Source organism: Nakaseomyces glabratus, chromosome J (assembly GCF_010111755.1).
Source record: "Nakaseomyces glabratus chromosome J, complete sequence".
In the NCBI taxonomy this organism is placed as follows: domain Eukaryota; kingdom Fungi; phylum Ascomycota; class Saccharomycetes; order Saccharomycetales; family Saccharomycetaceae; genus Nakaseomyces; species Nakaseomyces glabratus.
In genome coordinates, this window is record NC_088960.1 from 74275 (window position 1) to 99500 (window position 25226).

Genomic DNA, 25226 nt, shown 5'->3' on the forward strand with positions numbered 1-25226 from the left:
CTATTTCATCAAGAATAGTAACTTTCTGAAGACTATACTGTTTAGTTACACTGACAGAGCGCATCATATCGTTGATATTGAATGCTATTAGCGGTTGGAATGCTTGAATGTTACAGTGATTAGTTCTTATAATATGTTATATACCGTGCTAAAATATTAATGATGTGTAAAAGAGTTGACGGTCATTCCAAGGGGACCTTTGATTTCATTATATTGAGGGAGGGGTGTTGAATGTATATTTATAATTGTTCTACAGTGACACCTTCGTATGCTGGTTCCAGTAGTTTCCAGGTACATTTGACGTTCTTCTTGTGGAATCCGTTGATGATCTCTGCGGCGATATCCTCGAAGTTCTCTGTAGCCAAGGCCAGGATAGTTGGACCAGCACCAGATAGACAGATACCTAATAGTCCTGGATATGCTGTTGGTGTGACACTGTTCAGAATCTCAGTCAGGCCTGGGATCAAGGTCTTTCTGTATGGCTGGTGAACACGATCTTGCATTGCAGGGTAGATCAACTTGGCATCTGGTGGGTCTAATGTCAAAGCCGTGGTCAAGACAGCCAATCTTTGCAAGTTGAAAACTAAGTCCTGGGTGGTGTATGCCTTTGGTAGGACACCACGAGAGTCAGCAGTGGACAACTCAAATTGTGGGATAATAGCAATACACTTAATAGCTGGGTTCCATTGGTATTTGACATGTCTACCGATGTCGGAAGGTGGTAATGGTGGAACCAAACCGGTATCTTCACCACCAGATGGTTCAGGTAGCACTTCACTCAGAGGAATTTCTCTTCTTTCCATTTCTTGGGTAGTCAAGTCCCTCAAGAAAGAACCACAGAAACCACCCATCATGGCGGCGGTAATGTTATCTGGGTGACGTTCAATCATTAGACAGTAGTCGAGCATACGTTGCTTAGAGAAACCTAATTGACCTACTTCATTACCTAACACTACACCGGCAACAACGGCAGCACCAGAGGAACCTAGACCACGACCCAATGGGATAGGGTTGTGAACATTGATCTTGGTTCCACTTGGGAACTTCCTGATATCATTACAGCGCAGCACATACAACGCAGTTCTTGTTATTAAATTGGCATCAGATTCCAAAGGTACTGAGTCATAACCTTCACTGTCCTCAGTATAGCTCAACTTACAATTGTTCTTGTCATCGTTGGTCTCTTGGGCATTCAATGCATCAATCTCAACATCTAGCTCCAAAAATAGGTTCAAACCGACACCTAGAACATCATAACCAGGACCAATGTTGGCCGATGAGGCAGGAACCTTTATCTTAAAGTGACGAACCATTTTTATATTATGTTTTTATTTTAATTGTTATGACTGTGCAAGCTTTCAAAGCGTTAATTCCTCCACCAGTTTTAGGGTAAAACGACCGCTGAAACAACACAATTAAACTGCTTTACTAGCACTCGAGTGACAAAAATTTAATACCGATATTAAAGAAACAAAGAGTAACAGTGTTTAAGTATTGATTCTAGAATGGCTCAAACTCTGACTAAAAATCGATGAGTTTCTTGAATTTTTGAAAAATTTTTTGGCAAAAACAAACTAAGCCCGATGACACATCATAGTTGCAAATGAGCCAAGCCAAGGGTTTATAATGTCGTTGATATTGTTGGGCAAACGATATGGAATACAACGGGTATTGTCCAAGAAAGATAGCACGCCAGCGCAATGTTGAGAAATTCTTTAAGAGTTGCGCAAAGACGAGGCTATTTTCAAGTCTCGCGGTTGAAGAATGGCCTGAGAGTTGCCACGAGTGATACACCTGGGCACTTCAGTGCATTGGGTATGTACGTAAGCAGTGGGTCCCGTTACGAGACAGGTAGTTTAAAAGGTTGTACACATATTGTTGATAGACTAGCGTTCAAATCGACAAAGAATATCGATGCGCGTTCGATGATGGAGACTTTAGAACTATTAGGGGGAAATTACCAGTGCACTTCCTCGAGAGAATCAATGATGTACCAGGCCTCTGTGTTCAATAGGGATGTGGAAAAGATGCTAAACTTACTTGCAGAGACTATTCGCTTTCCAAAAATTACTGAAGAAGAGTTACAAGAACAAAAATTTACCGCACAATATGAAATAGACAACATTTGGACCAAGCCGGACTTGATCTTGCCTGAACTGTTACATAACACTGCATACTCAGGGGAGACTTTGGGTTCCCCTCTTATTTGCCCCAGAGAAATATTACCATCCATTACAAAGAAAAGCTTGCTGAACTATAGGGAAAAGTTCTACAATCCCGAAAATACCGTCGCTGCCTTTGTTGGGCAACCTCATGAGAAATCCATTGAATTAGCAGAAAAATATTTGGGTGATTGGACTACAACAGGTGAGCCTTTAGATAAAACTGCTGCACATTATACCGGTGGTGAAACATGCATACCATCTGCTCCTGTATTTGGAACAATGCCAGAACTAATGCACATACAAATTGGTTTTGAAGGGTTACCTATTGACCACCCTGACATATATGCTCTAGCCACATTACAGACATTGCTTGGAGGTGGTGGCTCATTTAGTGCAGGTGGACCTGGCAAGGGTATGTATTCCCGTTTATACACTCATGTTTTGAACCAGTACTATTTCGTTGAAAACTGTGTCTCTTTTAACCATGCTTACTCTGATTCTGGTATTTTTGGCATATCACTTTCATGCATACCTCAAGCAGCACCTCAAGCAGCAGAAGTTATCGCACAACAATTTTATAATTGTTTCGCAAATGGCGCCTTACGTCTAACAGATGCAGAGGTTTCAAGGGCCAAAAATCAACTAAAATCGTCCTTGCTAATGAACTTAGAATCAAAACTAGTAGAACTAGAAGACATGGGTAGACAAGTTTTGATGCATGGCAAAAAGATACCTGTATCTGAAATGGTTTCTAAAATCGAGTCCCTCACAACAAAAGATATTAGTAGAGTCGCAGAGATGGTATTTACAGGTAAAGCTCACAACAAGGGCAATGGAACCGGTAGGGCGACGATTGTTATGCAAGGTGATAGAGCTGCTTTTGGTGATGTTCAGGAAGTGCTTGGTCACTACGGTCTTGGTTCAAGCTCTTTTAGCACTGACCAATCAAAATCATCAACAACAAAGCTGAAATGGTTTTAGATATTCTAATTCTTGTTTTACAAGTACCAAGCGACAATTTTTAACAGGCATAAGAAGCCCACATTTTCTTGGTTACATTCGTTTTGGGTTCATGTAAATAACTGTGACTAAGGTATAAACTTGTACATTATAGAGTAGAACAATTGTATACATAAAAAAACAAAAGACCTAATTTAAGACACAATTTTAACAATATTGTCAAAGTGCCATCAAGGTATGTAACATTAAGCAAATGCTTTTAGAAGTAGTTCGCTGATAATGATCATATTGGTCGAAGCATTTGCATGTTTGTACCATACTCATGTTTGCACCATTACCTCTTCTTCATTTCTTTGCGAGAAATTATTAGTACCTCCTGATGCGACATGATATCTTTGCTTCCACAGCATTAGTTCTCTTTCCATTTCATTCATCTTCTCTTGGTATTCCATGTTTTCCCTTACAACCTTTTTCATGTCAATTTCTTGTTGGGAAATATACTTTTCTAATTGATGCATCTGTTCATTGTATTTCATGACTGTTTCTTCAAATTTCGTTCTATCACCATTTGCAGTTTCTATTACCTCAACCTGTGAGGCATTTCTAGCTTCAAGCTCATTGATTGTCCTTTCGAGTGCCTTCGACTTTTTCATTTCTTCAATTTTCATGTCTCTTTCATCATTTAACAATGTTTCAACTTCATGTATTTTCCTGAGCCAAGCTTCTTTCTCGGAGGTATCAGATAATCTTTGATCAAGATCCTTTATAGTTTCTTCTAATCTAACTGTGACACTTTTCAATGTCTCCGCCTCTTCAACTAAATCAATATTTTTCTGCTTTTCTTCATCATATTTCATTTTGTATGATTCAAGATCCATTTGAATAGACTTCACTAATTGCTCATTCCTCTCATTTTGCTCGGTTTGTAAACGAAGTGTCTCCTCGAGGTTCCTTAACTTATCATTAACATCAACATTGTGTTTTACTGTCGCGTTGAACTGCTCTGTAGAATTACCAAGTTCAGATCTTAGTCTGTCTGACTCTTGAAGTAGAGTATCTCTTTGTTGACTTAGGGCTTCATAATCATCGTTTAGCTTTTTCAAATTTGACTCCATATCAATCAATTTTTGGTTCAAATCTTTGATAATTTCTTGATTTTCGTCTCTCTCCTCACCCAACTGACCAACAATAGTTTCGTAATGCTCAGATTGCTTTAGTAAATGCTCTATTTTGGCTTCTGAGTCGTTCTTCAATGTTTCTAACTTGTACTTCAATGTCGATATTTCTTTCTTAAATTCACCACTATATTTTGAAGATTCATCCAAAGCCTCCTTCAATCTCTCAATTTCATTGGTATATCTTGAAACATCACTGCTTGTGTTCAATCTCTCCTTGAAATGATGCACATCGGTTTGAAGTAATTGATTCATATCTTGGACTCTCTTGAGCTCCAAGAGTGTTTCTTGTAATTGCATGTCTAAATCATTCTTTTCTGTTTCGCGATCCCAGATAGTCTTATCTTTTTGCTTATTTGAGCTTTTGAGTTTTTCAATAACAGTTGCCATCCCCTTTATATCATCTTCTGCTTGTTTTAACGCATGATTATATTCTCTTAACTGAGTCTCATTGGCATTAAGATCACTCAAACAATCTTCGTATTGCTGCCTTTGTTGACGTAAATTAGAAGTCAGCATTTCCTTTTGTCGTTCAGTGGATTCTAAATCTTTCTGAAGTCTTTCAACTTGCTCCTCTAAAAGAACTTCTTTCACACTACCTTGTTTGATTTCATGCTTTAAACTACCACAAATATTCTCAAACTCAGAAAGCTTATCTTGAAGCTTGAAATTCTCGATCTTGTAAAACCTTAACTCCTCTTCATACTTGGATATGCTATCCTTATTTGTGAATATCTCACCACTAGGTAGGTTTGTCCTATCTTTGAAAGGCAATGAGCGTAGCTTATTTTCCAAAGCACGGACATGCTCTTCACTAGCCTCATACTTGATCTTGTAAATATCAGAAGTTGAATCAACCTTTTGAATCAACTCAAATTTAGAATGCAGAGCTGTTATTGCTGCCTCTGCTTCTTTATGTGCCTTCTGTTCTGCATTCAACTGCATTTTTAGGTGTTGAACTTCGAGGAGGATTTGCTCTACATTGACATCAGAAGGTTTTATATCCGAGAGCAATTGATCTATATCAGCCTGCATCCCTTTGTTTTCTAGGAAGTGTTTTAGTTTCTTTAGTTGTGCCTTTACTGTCTGCGACTCAAAAGAAGAAGAAGCAAGTCTAGTTTCGGTGAACCTTAATCGGGATATCAGATTTTTATTTTCTTCAATTGCTTCTTCTAAAGAAGTAGATTGTTCATGGAGAGCCGTTTTGATTTCGTAATATTTCTTGAGTAAAACATCTTTGTCCGCATTGGATAAGTCATCCAAATGTAAACTTCTTTGAACTACTCGATCACCTAATAGCTTTTGATTGAGGTATTTGTTTAAAGATTTTTCATCTTCAAGTTGTTTCTTTAGAAGTGAAATATCCGATCTCGACTCCATTGGACTATTCTCTCTATTTATATGCTCCTGCTTAGCCATTTCCTCAATTTGGTTCTTCATTTGGGCATAGTTTTCGTTCGCTTTCCTTAGAGCCATTTTCATTTCAGACAATTCTTTAGACAATTTATCATTTTCAGCCATCAAGCTATCTCTTTGCTTTAGAATCTCATTTATTTCACCTTGATTGGAGGCAAACCTAGCCTTCAATCTTTCAATCTCCTTTTCCTTAGATGAAACTTGTTGGATAGTGTTAGCATGTAATTTTTTGTTCTTTCCAACCTCTTCTCGCAACTCAGCATTCTCGTTGAGAAGAGATTTCAATTTTGTTAGGGCAACATTACAGTTCTTTTCCAAAGTTTGCAGTTTTATATCTAGATCTTTGTTTGATATATGCTCCTTCTGCTTCAATTCATCAATAATATGGTCTCTTTCTTTGATATCATGGCTAAGTTTCTCTATAACCCTCTCCTTTTCCATCTTTTCATTCTCAAGCTTCTTCAGAACTTCAGTATCCATGGAAATTTGCCTAGTAATATCGCCCTTTTCAGATTCCAAAGAAGAGAGCTTTCTAGTTAGCTCTGCAATAGAAGCATCTTTCTCATTGTTCTTTTCTTCAAGTTTTTGCCTGACTAGTTCCAATTCTTGAATTTTTGAGATTGCCGCCTCTTTCTCAGAGAGTAAGGTACTTTTATCTTCTCTAATTTCCTTGATCATTGTCTCAATTTCTCTTTGCTGTTCATTTGATTTTGATAGTAATTGCTCATTTCTTTTGAGTTTTTCCTTTTCAACATCTAATAAATTTTTAACGTCATTTAACTCATTAAGCAGATCATTGTGTTTTGCAGTATGTATTTTCTTTTCAGTTTCAACTGCTGTCAACTTTTGTTCCAGGACCTTGATCTTTTCTGTGTATTTTCTGCTATCTACAATATTTTGTGATGATGCTAACAATGGCTTTATTTTCATATACATGTTAAACCATGGGTCTTGCATTTTTTCATTATACTTCCGGAATACATTCCCTATCATTTCTGATGCCCGCATCTTTTGAATTTCACCCTTAGTTCTTTTCCTCTGTGACCATCCTCTAATTATCGAGTTAAACCTAACTGTTATTTCAAATAATATACTCTCTTTCTTACTTTCCAGCTCTGCAAGAGTTCCTGCTTTAAAGAAAAGCTTGGAAGTACCAACTTTATATGTTGTTGGATCCAGATGAAGTTCGGAGATCAAGATTTGAGAGCTCTGCTTATAGTTGATTGCATCACTTGATTTATCTAGGTGTTCCGATAATATCCTATAGCGTTCATAAAACTCCTTGAATAAGATACGATTCGGATAACCTTCTCGCGCTATTCTTATACCCTCTAAAACACCATTGCATCTCAGCTGATCTAAAATCAATCTTCTGTCAAATGTCTCTGACATTTTTTTATTGTTTGGGATGATGCATCTCACAAAGTGTGGATTTGTTAGGGCTAATTGTGATAACAATGAAGATTGTTGCTCCCTATGGCGTGATAGGGCAGTCTTCAGGTTGGTTCGACCTTTTCCTAGACTGTTAATAGAAGCCGATGAAGAAGAGTGAGTCAATCTTGTTGGTGAGGATGATGGGGAACTAATACTTTCAAATCCACTGAAGAACTCTGAAATCAATCTATTCGATGAAACTGATAAAATATTAACTAGATTCTCATTTAGGGGGTCCTTATTTTTTGCTAACCACCCATTAACATGATACTCAACATCGCCAGCATAGTGTTTTAAAACAAAACACATATCTAATTTTGATCTCTTGAATTTTGTAGAGTTTTGTTGCCAAGTTGATATTAGTTTAGAGTAGAATGAGGAATCTTCCGATTTAGGTAAAATTGTTTCTTCATCAAGAAGCGGTAATATACCTGTTGGTGGTCCTTTTGCTTCCAATAGATTTATTGTCGATTGTAGATCTTTTCCATAATCTACATAATCCCATTGAATGTTTTCCTTTAAGTACTCACTTTGTTCCAGTACAAACATATGATGATTAAAGAACTGTTGAAGCTTCTCATTAGTATAGTTAATACAGAGTTGTTCAAAAGAATTATGCTCAAATATCTCAAAACCAGCAATGTCTAACAATCCTATGTAGTTAGCTGTCATAGATCCATGGTTAAGACTCATATTGATTGTATCCACAATATATCCAAATAGGTGCTCATATAATGTTCTACACAGAGAGTTGATGATAAAACGGGCCTGATTTGCATTTTTAGCCTGCGATACCCATTCTCTACCTGCTTTTGACCGCGGTTTCAAGATTGCCGTTTTGAAATCACTCTCTGAAACACCTAGCAATGTAGCAATTGCAGATATGTCGGATTTGAAGGATGCCTGTTCAGATTTCTCAGATACAAATTCTATGTTTCCACAATGTAAGATGACAGCTACAATTTTAAAAATAGAGTTAATCTGATCTTTACCAAATCCAACTGTTTCAAGTGCAACTAACAACTTTTGGAACTCTGCAGCATCGTCAACCCCGGGTATCACATGATTCGAGTTTGCTAATATTTGATAATGTGCGAAATCATTTGATGACAATTTATATATGGACTCAAGATCTTTCTGTGATGTACCTTTCAACAATTGATAAAATATATGATAATTCCTTTCATTTCTATTTTCATTGGTAATCCTTGACTTTTCTAATAGATACCATTCTATGAACGCTCCATTGATCTTCCCACTTTGATCAAATTCTATTTTTATGAATTTACCAAATCTGGATGAGTTATTATTACGCACAGTTTGGGCGTTACCAAAGGACTCCAAAACAGGATTACTTTGTAAGATTTTCATTTCAAAGTTATTTGAGACTTCAAACGAGTCTGATGTTATAGATGCCAAATACTGCAGGATTTTCTTTGTATTCTCGGTTTTACCAGCACCCGATTCACCTGTGACCAAAATGGATTGGTCTTGTTTTTTGGATTTTAAATCACGATAGGCGCTTTCTGCAACTTCAAATATATGTGGTTTTTGAGAGGTTTCCTCATTAGAACTGTGATAGGATTTGATAGTAGAGTTTGAATACAGGTTGCTTATTTCTTTATATGGATTGATTGCAACCAAAAACAAACCAGAGTACGTATATATGAGATTGTCCTTATACCTGTTCTCCAAATTGTTTAGTACACTAGGCTCATTTAGATGTGTTAACTCAGACATATTGTCAACTCTGTCGAAGTTTGCTGGGTTTACTGGAAATATCTCGGAGATTTTGAAAGTGGCTGTTTCACCGTCATTGTCTTTCTTGACTAAACCTACTTGCTGCTCAACACCAGTAAATTTATCCTTGACTATATCTGTATTCAATAAGTCACCACGGACAAATATCTCTACTGGGTCGGGAACCCACACTCTCATATCTTGATTCATTATTAAAATGGGCCAATAGTGCCTTCTGAGATGTATGTGATTGTGTGTTAACGATAGTGAAGGCTCCGACTTATATTAGTAGATTGAATCAGACTACTAGAACCAGATGTTTAACTCACTTATATGAAATAAAGCTTAAAATATCTTCAAAACAGTCGTGTTTTTCTAGTGATATATTATTTGTATTTGTGATAGTCTATGAAGTTTTTCCCTTAGCGAATGGATATTATTAGCAATAGTTTTTTGATCAGTTGTCCGTTATCAATGTATAACACTAGATTAATATTCTTTTTAATCTTTCAAACTTAAATTGTCCATTAAATTATAGATTAAAAGCATCCAAAAGGCCTTAAATTTAGTTTATTTTCTTCAATTACAATGTGCTCACTGTTGGCAATAGAGATGGCTATTCTGATACGATTTTATGCAAAGACTTCAAATTGTCAACACTTGATCTGTATTAGCTGTCTTCATTAAGTTATTGAATTACCCAAAAGGGTAATTGAAAACAGTCCAAGATGAAAATCCAAAATTTTTCGATTTCAGCCTGGCTAAAAATGTTATTTTTTTTTGGTGTTGTCATGGGTCCTTTCATTTTGTAGATAGTTACATCACATGATTTTAGGTCTAATTGTTGCTTTCTCTTGCAGTTTAGGGTGTTGTCTACAATTGAGCCCTAAAAATTTGAAAATTCAGTTTACTTCAACCCTAAGCATCTTGATGATTATTGTGGTTGTACATAACCACAAGGTATTTCCAAGACCTCTAAAGTTCTCAAAAATATAGTTCACATCCAGAAAAACACTTGATTCAGATGTATAATTTTTTATTGTTTCATTTTTTTTTGTTTTACTCAAATGAATTTCGTGAGACAATTTACCCTTGGGAGGAATTTGCAAGGCTTTGTTAAAACTATCTCACCCTAGCGGGAAAGCAAAGCTCATCCTCAACTAAAACAAGACCAATAATGCTTGCTCTTACCAAACCAGCAGTTTATTGTAAACGCTACATTTTTTTTTTACTCTACTGACGGAGTGTTTACTTTCTCTGACTTTAAATTTTATCATGTTCTCGAACAGGCGCTTCAGGCTCAGGTGCGCCATATAAAGAAATTGAATGATAACCTCTTAGTACAAAAATAATACATCATTGTTTGATACGTAAACAAAAGCAATATCAGATAAAAATATTGGGATTGAACATCGTTAGCCTTTTTTTGCCGTCCTTACCCCATGAAATACACTGATTATAGTGCAGTATTCGAAAAGTAAAAAGGCAAAATAGTTAATCTTTTGATGTGGGGTTAACTTTATCTTCACGTAAAATACAAGGAGGATAAATTATGAAATATTTTATCGCTATTCATACTTCACACTTTTCCTGAAATATTGCCCTACTATGCAAAAAGACTAGTAATTTTCCAAAATTAATGGAATAGACAGATTATTATATCCCACTTTAGGTCATATATGAATTTGATGTAAGACAAGAAGGGAAACTTATCTGTGCCATTCAGTAGGAATGGATATTGCCAACGAACTGAATCTGGAACAACGGACAAAGTGCATAACACTTTTACTGTTGGGCTCCCATTTTCTCCAAACTTTTCTCTTTAGACCTGCACAATATTTAGTAACATTATTTGTGCTAACATCACATATGCTACCCTATTTAGCGAGACCTTACTAATAGCATACAAATTCAATACACTACAACAGTAAGCCATGCTCGCTCAGAGGAATAATACCAATTAGGTGGGATAGATACTTTACACCAGGCTATTCTATTAAAACTGGGGTCGTTACGGCATTTTATTATTTGAATGGAATGCCATGACGTTACGTTACTAAAATACCTCGACTTTCGATAAAAGTGGGATACTTGGACCATTTCGAGAAATGAACCTCGTTAGACACTGTATTGTTGTAGCACGGGATAAGATGGGAAATATCCCACACTATAGTTACATATTTTTTTGGAGGAACTTGTTCGAAGTCCTTGTTACTAATGCTATTATTTTCATGTAGGTATACTGATTCTTCCTTGTTGCATATATTTAAAGAACCATCCGAACAACTGTTATTATTAAGCAAGCACACAGTGCAGAACAAGCAGAATAGTGGGGGTGAATAAAAAGGTGGGATATTATTATTAGATAAGGTGTCCTTGTTCCCCGTTAAACAATATCTACCCCGGAAGTTTTCTGACAATTCGATCGATTAGGAAATTCGTGGAGTTAAACTTCTTCTGGGGTCAACCATTTATTTTCTTTTTTCAAACAAAATATCGTACAACTACGAGAAAATAAAATTCTGAATAAGCAGGACCATTGTACCAGTACTTTTTAATTTCTTTTTGAAGATATTTCCCTCGGGCCTAGGGGATGTGTTTCTTAAAAGCGCAGAGTCAAAACCTTCAACTACTGATGTTTCTAAGTAAACGATAGTTGCTTATAGTTGAATGTAGACGTGGGTTTTTCTTGACTGCCGTGAAAAAATGGTCAAAGAAACTAGACCGTTGAGTGTATTTTTCGAAATAATAATCCCGTGAAACAGACGTGTACCTGGTACCTGGAATACGGCACTGCAATCCAGGAACAGTATTTCTTTTTTGTCCGACGCAAGCAAAAACCAGGGCCAACAATTGGATTAATGTTGGCACCCTCAAACCCGAGAGAAATGCTGGCAGTGAATCTTACCTACAGTGTATATACAATGGGGAAGTTACTCCAGAAAATAATGTCGCTTCCAGATTTGTACATGTCAGGGACCAGACCTGCGGAACTAAATAACGTACATCCCCGTATTTTTTCTGTTCGAAGATGGAGCAACCAAAATAACGAAAACTGTTATATAAGTAGTCAGATAATTTGATTTATTTTCCCCACCAATCTTGATAGTTGAGTCTTCATTGGTTCTCGAAACGGTATATTTCTCTATATTCATCTTTTCTGTTTCTCATACTCTAGAGTCAGTGATTCACATACAATAATACGCTATCTAAGAATAATACATCTCTAATTTTGGCTGCTATTTCAAAAAGAAAAGGATCTAGATAGTGACTCAAATTTTAATAGAGTACTCAGCTTTTTTTTTTTTTTTTTTACAGAAATTAACATAAAGATACAAATCAAATCTGATTTTGACGCTCTAAAGAATGGAAATTCTTTTATATGATGTTAGTGATAACCCCACGCCAAGATGCCTTGACAATACTGCTCGAATTACGGTAATGGGAGAGCATGGCAGTGGTAAGACTACATTAATAACGAGGTGGCTGCGAAATATGTTCATCCAAGTTGACCAAGGAGATTATGATATTTACACCACTCATGTTGCTAGACAAAACATACACCAGTACGACCACGAAATCAATGCTGCTCTATCGAAGACCAAGTCCGAGATGCTCGCTAAGAATCCGAGTGATGAAAATATTACACCTGCTATGACCAGGGCTAGTAGTTACAAGAACAGACATCCCTTGAAAGTCCAGATTCTGGATGCTGAGCCGGTTGAGATTGGCGAGTATTCAGACTTAAGAAACATGCAAATCGAGCAATCCGATGCTTTCATCCTTTGTTTTGATTGTGCGGATAGTAATGCTGTTGATGAACTTCGAGGCTATAAACGTAAGATAGACTCAATCCGTGGGAATGCTTTGATCATGTTGTGCTGCACAAAAGTAGACCTTTCCGCCGAACGTGTGTTTGGTATCGAGGAGACCCAGGATATTCTTGAAAAACTGAACATCTCACCATCTGATTACTACGAGGTGTCTTCAAAGCATGCGATTGGTACTGAAAGATTGCTTTACAGAACCTTGGCACACATTGAGGATTGTAAGACTTCGGAGCGTATCGATATGGTCAAGAACAGTATCGCTACTAGCGAAGAGGAAAAGAGCAGCACCGATAGTGTATCAACAGAGACACTCAAGGAAGATGAGAAGAAAACTCGAGGCCGTCTATTACACCCTAGAGCTATTCGTAAGCTCTCACATAATGACTCACCCGCACAACAGCAATGTTGTTGCATAATGTAACGACTTTTTTAATGACATGCATATAAAACCCCAAAATTAAACAAACTAATCATTGTGGTTTTTTCTTTCTTTCTTTCTTTCTTTTTAACTTTAATACAATTTTATAAAATAATATATCCTAATCGAACGAAACATTTCTATTATTCTATAGTTGTAGTCTGCACTAGCAGTTGTATATTTCCCAATAGGTGCAGAAACACCAAAACCACAGAAAGTACAGAAAACACTGAGGTATGAAAGCAGAAAGCACTGAAAGCAGAAATAAGTAAGGAAGAAGAGACTAGGCTTTTGGCCCACCTCCCTCCCTTATATACGTTTTCCAATTTCTGCTCAAACAAGGCAAAGGATATGGCAACAGTGTATCTAGGCAAATAGGGGTAATAGAAGTGGGCAGTAAGGGCATTTCCAATGGCGGCTAACTGCTGCACCACTAACGCAGAAAATCACGTACAATTCACCAGATCTGGGGGTTCTATTAATCACCCAAACAGGAAAAAAATAGATGCCCCTATAGCTTAAAACCTGCGCACAAAGAAGAAAGAGAAGAAGGGGGACCTTCTGCGGTGACAACCTGCTACAGACTCTGTATGGGCGGCTAATGTAGGTAACATAAGGTTAGAAACCGGCGCACCTCCCGGAGAGATCCATGCAGAAACGTTCAGTTTATTCTGTCAATCCACAGTTTGCATACCAACAACCACGAAAGCGATAGCCGCCCACGGCTCAATTCAAGTAAGTAACGAAAATAGGAAGTATATAAGACAGCAAGGCATATGCTTAGATAATAGAGAACGTTACAGCACGGTACGCATTACGAGATGTTTGGCTAAGTGAAAGCCTTTCATACCAAGGTATTGGCTTACATAGTCTACTTGGTCTATTATCCACTATGCTTAGACCACCTACTACTTTGTATATGCCTGCGATTATCGAGGCTTCAGCTGCTCACTCTCTCCCAGCGCCCACACCACGTCAAAACCGGCACTTTCTTTTGCTAGCACATTCAAAGAGTTTTGTGACTGCCTACAACTAACACCACCCAGACATCCACAACATACCTCTGTTGACCAAACACACAATAAATTGTTAGACTGGAAAAAGTCCAGATAATTGCCTAAATAGGAAAACAGCGGGATAGCACTTCAGCACGCAATTATTGTGTAGTTGCTCAACCTCTTCTCTGCGACTGTTTCTAACGTCGTGACGGAGAGAGACAAGCACAGAAAATGGCGGAGAAATGCAAATGAAAGACTCTGGCTTGAATACTGTACGGTATAATCTGTGTGATTTTGAGTAACACGATGATGAATCACAATCTGCCCTCCCCCCCCCCCCAAAAATTCTCAGACAGCATCGCACAAGACTTTGGAAACACCAACTATTCTGGCAGCATGCTTTCGAGGGAGTGCTAAGCACATCGCAAAAAACCATTGCTTGTACAGTACTATCTGAGAAAATGAAGGCAGGTCCGGCTATAATACAAAAACTACAGTTACTGGATCTAGAAAATCTTCAAATTTACCCTGATGTATTTTGGCAAAAAAAAAATCAAAAACAGAATTTGAGTAACACTACTTACAGTCCTACGGATATGTCTACGCAATATCCATGCCCAAGTTCTGCTTGACTCTTAGGAAACGCTCGCTCAGTGGCGAATTTCTTATTTTTCAATTTTTCCAACAAGCTATTGCAGATGCTGTTGCGGGTAACACAGTTGCCTTATGTTTTCTTCATCTGCACTACTTGGTTTGAGTGAGCAGTCACAAGAAATTGTTACGAACTAACAATTTCGATGGGTTTTGGAAAAAAAATTTTTTTTCAGCTGCAAAGTGCTTGATGAATTTTTTTTTTCTTTCTTACAACTGAGTTGCTAGTATATAACAATTCAGTGTTAGAGGTTTGTTAGTTATAGGATTTCCCTTCAAGACAAGGACAATAAAGAGCAATAGAATAACAAGATGGTATGTTTTGCGCCCAACGAGATAGATAATATAGCAATAGTCCAAGTAGAATGAGAAAAGCAGAGCTGTGACGAGTGATTTGAATAGGTTTTTGCCATACCAACAATAGGTGAGATGGGAAGAAACTTCTATTATGTGAATTAATGAACTGGTCGAGACTTGTATAAGACAATAGAGAGAAAACGAGATGGGGATATAGTGGGAATTAGTGCATACACATTATACCAGTTAGTGGAATTGCGTCTTAGTGAATAAACCTATCGAATTATGGCTTCCATTTTTACCAAGATAGGTTCGAAATCCCTTCACCTTTGTCATATTAATTGTGCACATGTATCGTTTGGTAGGAAAGTGATTAATTAAAAAGCCATTTCGAGTGTGAGAAAAACCAATGTTCAAAATAATTTAAAGATCTGCGCTCTGCTGTGGATATTGCAAGGAATGTAAATTTTTATCACAGAATTATTTTACTAACATTTTTGTTTTACAACTACTATTACGTTGATTTTTTATTGATTGTGTTTGATAAGTAAAGTATAAGCTTTATGTGATTGGCATGGTACAAAAGGCTATGATGTGCCAAATTGTTCCGAGAAACACTAAAGTTACATGCGTTAGATTATCATGATCAATGAGAAAAAGCTGATCTGAAGTAATAGGAAGTATGACCATAATTATACTAGGTTTTAGTTCAAGATTTGTTGCACCCAACTGCTGCCTCTGAGGCCAGAAAACACAAGTTGAAGACTTTGGTCCAAGCTCCAAGATCTTACTTCTTGGATGTTAAATGCCCAGGTTGTTTGAACATTACCACCGTGTTCTCTCACGCCCAAACTGCTGTTACCTGTGAATCCTGTTCTACTGTTCTTTGTACCCCAACCGGTGGTAAGGCTAAGCTTTCCGAAGGTACCTCTTTCAGAAGAAAGTAAACAGAGATTTTACAAAAATAAAAACTTTCATTACGATTGTATTTATCTATCTGTACTAAAGCATTCTCTCATGTTTCCTTTCGGAAGAAGATCTGAGTAATTTTTTAATTAATAAAAATACACATTCAAAATTATAAAAACAATAGGGATACAAAATGACGTCTATACCATTATATAGTATTGTTCTGGATAATTATTTGGAACCGGAACTAAGCTAAGTGAACTTTAAATATAAGTTAAAGTATTAATATACAAACTTTTATGTATCAAAAAAAGAATTACCAGAAATAATTGGGCTCACTTGACATAGATCAGTGAATAGTATTATGTCCCTTTTTTATCTAATGTCTAAGGTTATAAAGAGCTTTATTAAGCTATGATATGCCACAACCCGGTCAGCCAATATTGCCTTCTCAGTAGTATTTAAAATGGTATATAGTAAACATCTATTATCCAATATCATATATAACGACATACAATTTTTTCTTTCAGTTGGTGAACTTTCAAACTATGAATTCTTGGTGATGAGGAACTAAAATCACACCAAAATGAAGTTAACTTCAGGCTGCTAAAGATTTGATTAGCCGAGGTTCAAGTCAAGATAACGAATAGTGTATTTGTTTTGACCAATTGAATTCCAACTCTTTGAAGGTTATACAGAACACATCTATAGGATAAAAACATTTGTGCAGATTTGTAAGTCAGATCCTTTTACCAATATCAACTAATACAAATCAATTTACCGAATTTAAATCAAGAACTGAATCATTTTCCTCAGGTATTCAAGAAAGTTATCCTGTTTTTGGAAAGAAAGAGCTTGGATTACACGATTTTTGAAAGATAATACCACACAAAGAGAATAATGAAGTGGAGCGTATCACAATTTAGTGATCTTTATGCTTCCATTGATGCTAAGGCAATTAGCTCCGAGCTATTCACTCAATTATTGCCTGATCTGAAAGAACTTCTCAAATATCCACCAAAGAACACCGAATCACGGAACAAACTAGAAAAACTACAAGATTACAAGACCGATGATGGGTCAATCTTCAAATTGAACCAGGATTTCATTATATCTATAATCTCATTATCTGATGAACTTAACTTAGATGAATTAGAGGCAGTGAATTTGGTATTAGAAAATTCCCCTGGGAGTCAAATATATGCTTCTGAAGTAGTTAATAATGGTAAAATATCCTTTTTCCTCAGAAGGCAATACATACTTCAGATTGTGTCTTATATCTGCAATGCTGAAGATGTTATGAGTCCTTATTATAAAAAGTTCTTTAATGCAGAAACCAATACCACTATTTTAAGCAAAGTCCTGGAGAATTTTGATATAATATCGAAACACTTGTCAGATATCAAGCAGGAAGTGAATAGAAATCAAATCCTTGATAACATGAATCCATTGATTACTCAAGGCATTCATTTTAAAAGGGATTTTTTCTCTAAAGAATATGATTTACTTAGTCAAGTGCTATATGGATTGTCAAAAAGATCATTAATAAATACACAGATCAGTTCCGTTGATTTGATTATTGAACATTCATTAAAAATGGAAACTAATGACTTCTTCGTGGTGTATTTTCTTCCAACGTTATTAAACTTATTTTCTAATCTTAACACATTCTCTGATGTGGATATATTCGGACTGCACAAGAAGTATACTAATGAGTTGATAACAAAACAAGAGCAAGTTTATAAAAAACCAATGAAGGTATTAATTATGTTTATTTTTCTAACATTTTTGATTGGATGGTGTAAAGAAGACCCCCAAAATAGAGTAACAAAACTGAATTTCAAATCCGATATTGATGACCCCATGACTATCGCAGTTGAATTAGGTGCAATTGAACAACTACTGATTGTAATAGCTGATTTATCTCGGATAGATGAATCAACAGCTGTACAATATTATGATTTTAGGGCACTTTTGGAAAGACACCTACCAAGATTTATCCCATTACAGTTAGTGGATGAAAATGTTATACAGAAGTATAATCAAATGTCTAGCTTGACTGAACGTTCTGACAGCACAAAGATAAATGGACCTCATGAAAGCTTTAGCAGGAATACCTACCGTCCTCCTTCAATGATTTCACCTAACAACTATAGCAAAGACAACAGGTTCACAAATGGGTTAGGATCAACCTCGATTAGTATGGATAGATTAAATGAGGGAAGGGTTTTTTTCTCTACTTCAGATATGAATAAAGAAATTTCAAAGTTTCGTGAAAATATTTCCGAAATGTTTGAGATGTTTCTAGAAGAAAATATCCATCATTTCATCCAAACATTTATTTCAGATTGTGCATTTTTGCTAACAAAATTAAAAGACGCTGAAGAGGACTCGTTATTGTCCGGTGAAGATCTTGATTTGGATGATATAGCAACCAAAGCAGATTTAGAAAGATTCTTTGTGTCAGTATTTTACTTCTATTCCAAGAGACCACATTACGTAGCTGCTTTTTGGGAAGACAAGGAATCTGCAGCATATGGCTTTGTTGAATGGGCTTCAAAATGTAATGATAATTTGATGAAGTCCTGCTTCTATTTAATGCTAGGTGGGTTATCATCTGGTAAAGAGAATGCTTTGAATGTCTATTACTACCTTGGTGACTCCAATCCCACCTCTTGGAAAAGAATAGCTGATACTATCGGTAGCTATTCCTCTAAAATACTAAACTTAGGGAAAGCTATTCAAGCAAAGGAACAAGAAAATGAGGGTGAGCTCAACACAACGCTACTTGCTTTAGAAGAAGGTTTGAATGAAGAAACAATAGTATTTTTGTCCTCATTGCTCACTTTGATAAGTTCTGTAGCGGATCAAATGGAGCCTGATGAGAAGCTAATGTTCTCTCATTTATTTGTTGATGTTATCTTTGAGTTAACAAAATGTGAAACTCCTCTGGTAGGTGCCTGCTTTAATACGATCAGTACACTGGTCCCAATTTTAGAAAGCGACAGAGCTAGCATTTGGCATAAGCTGGATAGCACTTTATTCAAGGGCGTTGCCTTGTCTGACACATCGCAGTATATTTCTGCCTTCAGTTCGATTTTGACTACATACTCTGATGTCCTTGGATTTCTTGCATTGATTAGAAATTTACTACAGATTGAATCTTTTGATTGTAACAAGGAGTTTCTAGTATTTGGACATCTACAATATCCAAATCAGTTAGGTCGTCCATACAGAAAGTCGGGAATTTGGCCTTACTTAGAATTTGTAATGAATGAGGTATTTGTCAACTCAGACAAAATTACAGATTCATTTAAAAGACATGAATTACAGGAACGTGTGCTTGAAATAATTCTGACCTGTTTGAATTCATTTGACTATTCTGTGCTATTAAACTCTATTTCTGTTGGTGCTAATTTAGACAACCTTGTTCATGGTGAGAATTTTGCAAGTTATGTTCAGGATAATGCAGCACCTGCGATGTTCAATTTTTTGTTTCAGGAAAATGTATATACAAAACTATACTCCATTGCATCAGTAGGGATAGATAATTCCTCCCTTTTAAAACCACACAGTCAGCTGCAAACTCTTTTGCGTCTTTCTTTATCTGTTATAGAGAGAACATTGGATTACGAAAAGACTTATACAGAAGAATTGCTCACAATAATCAAAAAATATCAAAGCGGTGAATTTTATAGGCCAAAATACTACGGTCTTCACGGTCTTGTATCTTTCACGCAAACAGTTTTCTTCAATTTGGATTTTGTCACTTGTCTAGGGTTATATATTGGCCTGGACAATGACAGTATTCCTATAATCTCGATTAATATCTTACGAAAATTGGCACTATTATTTAATTCAACAGAGCCTGATCCAATATTGGGTAACAAGTTATTTACACTTTTTGATTCTATTGATGAGTCAGCAAGAATCAAAGATGCTTTTATTGATCAACTTGATTGTCCTATCGAAAATTCAGACAATTTAATGCTGAAAGTGGAGATTCTTGAATTTCTAAAAGACAGTTTGGATATCGAATCGTCAAAACCTAGTGTTGCACATTTATTATTGGGCTTTCAATATGATAATACGCTAACTTTTGGGCCCAATTTAAGTACTTTTATTCAGTCTGGGCATTCACTCTTTCATTCGGTAATTAGACTTTTGATTTCTGCTTTGAATGAACTGTCCAGTTATAAAATTGATTTTGCACCAATGCGATTAGCAGCATTATCGCTGCAATTATTAGAGCTCATGTGTAAAAGTCAGTTGACATCGGATCTGGTAATTGAACATATCACAAATAATGAAATAATAAAGAAGATTATGGATGTTGATCCCCAAACGTCAAATCACACTTTGTGGAATGGCCTAAATTTGGAATCTACTACTCAATCAACCAAGGCACGCTTTATTCAAGGTAGCTCGGCTGGTGCATATCTAATGTTTTTGAGATACAGGACATCAATGATTCAGTTCCTAAACGTTGTTATTCATACTATCTCATTGAAGGGTACCATTTCAAGAGTAGCACCGTATACAAGTTATCTGATATCCAACTCTATCTACTCTGCTCGAATTTTTTCTCTGTTGCGTCCCCTACATCAAAATATAATCTTAAAGGAAAAGATAGTGCCAGAAAACCTTCAGCTTCTAAAGGATTTGCCAGTTGATTTGGATAAAGTCCAGCTAAGAAAAAGTTGCACAGGAAATATCTATGATTTTGATGAAATTAGCTCAGTACTTGAATTACATAGTAAGACTTATTCTGTGTCTCAGCTAAACTCAAAGGAATTTATGGATAAGATACTATCCGAGTTTGAAGAGGTAAAGCAACTTATTACTCTATTTCTAGTAAGAAAGGAGTCATTTTCTCAACAGCTGGCTATTCTTCATAACTGGGTCCAACTTGTTCAAATCATTGTATCTGACGGAAATTTGGGTGAGAGGAAAAGATCTACATTTATTCTGGAGGTTTTTGATATGGTTACTCCAAAAATAAGTGTTTATGTTGATATCGATGTTAAGTTTGCAGAAGAACTGGTTTCTCTAATGGTATTCCTATTCCATATATATAATCAATCGAATGCAAGCTCATCTGGAAAGTATTTTCTGGACTCTAAACTGCACAATTTATTCCAAGTATGCATAAGAGGGATAAGTTCTCCATTGTCATCCTTGAAACTGAGATCAGATTTTTACGTTATTGCTAACAATTACCTACTGCGGGTTTTGAAAAACTCTGGTATGGCTTATGCGATAGTGAAGGATTTACGCCTAAATAATGAGAGGCTGGTAGAAGTGATTTGTAACGACGCTATTTATGGAGAAGGAGCAATTAAGATAACGGGGTTGTTACTCCTGGATTCGTTAGTACAACTTGGAAATCATCATCAGGAGAATTTCATAGTTATGACTTTAATGAGAAGTACAAAATTATTTCACATCATTCGTTCTTTGAAAGCGACAGATTCACTACTAAATGCAAGCACAGAAAATGTCAATGTTGAGAATTTCCTGTATGAGCTCACTGCTTTCAAGGCAACAGCATATTTCTTGATAAGAATTGCAGAAACAAGAGAAGGTGCTGTAGCACTGATTGAAAGCAAAGTTTTTGATATTTTAGCTGAGCTAAATTTCTTGAAGATTGATCCGGACCTAGGACTTGAGTTAGTATTTGACGAAACTTCTAATAATACTTCCTCTTTATTGAGAGTAAACATTACATTTGATGAACCTCTAATTTTGGGTAAAGAAGCGACTTCGGTCTCAATTTTTGAATTGATAATTCCAATTTTCCAGCTGATGCTTGCCATTGTTATCAGTTCAGGGAGATTTAATGATGCTGTAAGATTAGCAACCACTTCCTTGTTGAAGCAGTATCAAAAATTGATCATAGGTACTTTTAAGAGAGATACGCTTTATAAATCTGGAAAGAAGCAAGCCTCGGATGAATTGAAATATAAACATCACCAAGAATTTATCAAGCTTGTTGTTTTAATCTGCACCATCACCAAATATGAAGATAAATAATAATTAACTAAGTATAGAATGCGGTATAGTTACGATCATTCTCATGATAACAATAATTTGCTTGTAAAATAATATCATCTATCTGTTGATAGCCTTTTGTGAAAATTTCATGTCAACATGTTACTATGCTATACAAATTATTTAGCTACTATTCTAAGTTATAGAATTATTTTTGGATTGAATCGATCTTATTCTCCAATAGAAGAGCGTTATTATCCAAAGACTTCAAAGCATCTAGGTGAACATTCAGCAATTTGATTAGCTGGGCACTTTCGTCTTTGTTGTTCAGGTTTATGCTAGTTACGTTGTTAAATGTGTTGCTGACATCATTTACTTCATCGATTAAAGAGCTTAAGTTAGCCGAAAGAGCATTTAGATTTTCATCCAATGATTCGGCAGTCTTGTAAGCTTGTAGACGTTTTTGATCATTATTATTGCCTGGCACACCCGAATTAGATGGTAGAATATCAGAAAGAAGTGCTTCTGTTCTACTTTCATAATTATCCAGGAATGTCTCAAGTTCTTCCTGCTGCCTTTCGATATATTGTAAAGATTGATCTATTTTGTTTTGTGCTTGTTCTGCATTAACTGCTTCAGTGTATAGTTGGCTAATTTGTTTCCCTCCATCTACAAGAATACGATCCCAATCCGTAATTCTCTTGGAATATTGATCAAAGTGCTTCGAAGCGGATGAGAGTTGGTTTGTCCATTTGGTCACCAGGTCATCAAGTGTTTTATTATCAAGTGATACAGGTTTTACTTCCACTGGTTTGGACTCGAGTTTCTGTTGACTAGATGCCTCTGTTCCTAAATTTGATTTTGCAGATTCAGTCTTGTCGGTCTCAGAAGTATTTTTGCCATCCTTAGATGTGCCAAAACTGAAGTTTTTTGATTTGTCATCCGCTTTACTATCCGACTTCAAAGAAAATCCAGCTTTCGGCGTTTCAGTTTTGTTAACGTCTGTAGTAGTTGATGGTTTGTCTGTTTTAGCGCCAAAGGAGAAACCAGGTTTACTTTCAGAAATTTCAGTTTTATCAGTCTTAGTACCGAGAGAAAATGCTGGCTTTGGAGGTTCATCTTTCTTATCAGATTTAGATCCAAAGGAGAAAGCTGGTTTAGCACCTGAATCTTCCTTCTTCTCCGATTGAGAGCCAAACGTTAGTGTCGATTTTTTATCCGAGTTCTCATTCTTGCCTCCAAACGAAAGGGCGGGTTTGGACTCGTTAGTATCTGTAGTTGTCTTTCCAAAAGAAAAGGCAGGTTTATCTGTCTTCGTTTCATCTTTTTCAGCAGTTTTGGTTCCAAATGAAAAAGGCTTAGTTGAATTTTCATCCTTCTTTTCAGAGGTACCTGCACTTAGATTTAAAGAAAAGCTTGGCTTCGATGCCTCTGGCTTATTAGAAGTTTCTGGAGTATCTTTCTTGTCGTCATTTGCTGGTTTGGAACCAAAAGAGAAAGCTGGTGTAGAGCTGGATTTGTTTTCTTCTTTTGTTGTACTTCCAAAAGACAGTGATGGTTTAGATTGAGTTGTCGAGCCTGTTGCTGCAGCACCAAAGGAAAAAGCAGGTTTCTTTTCTTCTGTCTTTTCACCTGACTGGCTAGCTGATCCAAAGTTCAAAGCTGGGGTTGTCTTTTTTTCTTCATCAGCTGGTTTTGCTTGTGAAAATAGAGAAGGGCCGTTATTTGTGGTGCTACTATTGCCAAAAGAAAAGGCAGGTTTTGCGTCACTAGCAGGTTTGTCATTTGTAGTATTTGATGAAGGAGCAGTGCTACCAAATGAAAGGGTTGGTTTCGATGCAGCATCCGCAGGTTTGTTCAAGCCGCCAAACAGAGATGGCTTTGCTGCATCTGTTTTGTTAGCATCTGTGCCAATTGAAGAACCGAATGAAAAAGAGCCAGCGCCTGGAGCTGGTGTAGTAGATGCACTAGTTCCAAATGCTGGTTTTGGAGTGCTTCCTGAGGGAGGTACAGGAGTATTAGAGGTATTACCGACCGCACCTGCTGTTCCGGTAGTACTGGTTGTATTGGAAGCGCCAAAGGAGAATGCAGGTTTGCCTGAGCTGCCTGGGTTGGAGTTTGTACCTGCTGCTGTGCCTAGCGTATTATTGGATTGTGGTTGTGTTGATCCAAAGGAGAAGGCTGGCTTATTATTTTGTGCGTTGTTGTTATTATTGTTGGCACTATTGAAACCGAATGCTGGTGTTGATCCGATTGCACTCCCCGTGTTAGTAGCTGCTGGTGTTGTGTTTTGTGTATTTGAAGTAGCAGCCCCAAAAGCACTAGCACCAGTAGTATTATTTGAACTACCATTTTGTGCTGAGCCGAAGCCACCGAAACTGGGTGTAGCTTGTGTGTTTGATGCGCCAAATCCAAAGGCAGGTTTCTGTGAGACGTTGTTCGAGTTACTTCCAAATAGGCCTTGTGAAGCACTTGTGTTATTTGTCTGTCCTGGGGTTGCACCAGTATTGTTGCTTGCTGCACCAAATGGGCTACTAGACTGGCCAGCTGTTGCTCCACCAAACAATGGCTTATTCTGGTTTGCGTTCATTCCGAATGGGGACGCAGTGTTGTTAGCACCACCATTGTTTGCCGAGTTGTTCGTTGCAGCTCCACCAAATGGTGTGGATGCATTCTGATTGGCCCCAAAAGAAAAGGCCGAGCTTCCACCAGTATTGTTAGAGCCAGCGTTGGCAGCCGCTCCAAATGCAGACGATGAATTGTTGCCGAAGCTGAAAGAACCTCCACCACTGTTACCGAAGGCACTCATATTTTCTTGATTTATATCACAGTTTCTGCTTAAAATTTGTATGTCAAAAAGAAGCTATTAGTTTCTTTGTTATAACTAGTGTTTGTAATTGCTTTAATTTCAATAAAATGGATAATTGGCTGTGTAACTAGGCTATTGACTTAGTTCCCGAGACGCAATTGCTTAATTTTCGATGTCTTCAACCAAAAAAAAAAGATAGAAAGGCTATGAAAACGCTGAAAACTGCAGATAAAGGGGATTAACCAAGTATATACCGTTAGTATGGTTCGTTAAATATGGGTCTCGACGATTGTACTCACTATTAGACGCCAGAAAAAGCCTGATTGATGCCGATGATCAGTGGTACTTGATGGCATTCCGATCCTTCTTGAAATGCCAATTTTTTGCAAAAAAACAAACGGGTGATATTATCGCTTTGTACGTATGGTATGTG

General features: G+C 36.8%; 7 protein-coding genes across 7 annotated transcripts; 4 read left to right on the forward strand and 3 right to left on the reverse strand.

Annotated features, from left to right (window-relative positions):
• Positions 1-239: 239 nt before the first annotated feature.
• THR1 (homoserine kinase) lies at positions 240-1313 on the reverse strand (the record flags this gene model as incomplete). Its single annotated transcript, XM_447740.1, has 1 exon — positions 240-1313. One exon carries the CDS (start codon positions 1311-1313, stop codon positions 240-242), a length of 1074 nt encoding a protein of 357 aa, XP_447740.1.
• Positions 1314-1700: 387 nt separating this feature from the next.
• On the forward strand, positions 1701-3146 carry MAS2 (mitochondrial-processing protease subunit alpha; the record flags this gene model as incomplete). The annotated part of the gene is made up of 1 exon (XM_447741.1): positions 1701-3146. The coding sequence occupies one exon, from the start codon at positions 1701-1703 to the stop codon at positions 3144-3146; it is 1446 nt and encodes a 481-aa protein (XP_447741.1).
• A 299-nt stretch (positions 3147-3445) lies between these two features.
• Positions 3446-9100, reverse strand: MYO1 (myosin 1; the record flags this gene model as incomplete). Its single annotated transcript, XM_447742.1, has 1 exon — positions 3446-9100. The coding sequence occupies one exon, from the start codon at positions 9098-9100 to the stop codon at positions 3446-3448; it is 5655 nt and encodes a 1884-aa protein (XP_447742.1).
• A 3156-nt stretch (positions 9101-12256) lies between these two features.
• GVI51_J00605 (uncharacterized protein) lies at positions 12257-13141 on the forward strand (the record flags this gene model as incomplete). Its single annotated transcript, XM_447743.1, has 1 exon — positions 12257-13141. The coding sequence occupies one exon, from the start codon at positions 12257-12259 to the stop codon at positions 13139-13141; it is 885 nt and encodes a 294-aa protein (XP_447743.1).
• A 1958-nt stretch (positions 13142-15099) lies between these two features.
• Positions 15100-16031, forward strand: RPS27B (40S ribosomal protein eS27; the record flags this gene model as incomplete). Its single annotated transcript, XM_447744.1, has 2 exons — positions 15100-15102; positions 15786-16031. 2 exons carry the CDS (start codon positions 15100-15102, stop codon positions 16029-16031), a joined length of 249 nt encoding a protein of 82 aa, XP_447744.1.
• Positions 16032-16893: 862 nt separating this feature from the next.
• NUP192 (Nup192p) lies at positions 16894-22026 on the forward strand (the record flags this gene model as incomplete). Its single annotated transcript, XM_447745.1, has 1 exon — positions 16894-22026. The coding sequence occupies one exon, from the start codon at positions 16894-16896 to the stop codon at positions 22024-22026; it is 5133 nt and encodes a 1710-aa protein (XP_447745.1).
• Positions 22027-22192: 166 nt separating this feature from the next.
• NSP1 (FG-nucleoporin NSP1) lies at positions 22193-24793 on the reverse strand (the record flags this gene model as incomplete). The annotated part of the gene is made up of 1 exon (XM_447746.1): positions 22193-24793. The coding sequence occupies one exon, from the start codon at positions 24791-24793 to the stop codon at positions 22193-22195; it is 2601 nt and encodes an 866-aa protein (XP_447746.1).
• Positions 24794-25226: the final 433 nt, after the last annotated feature.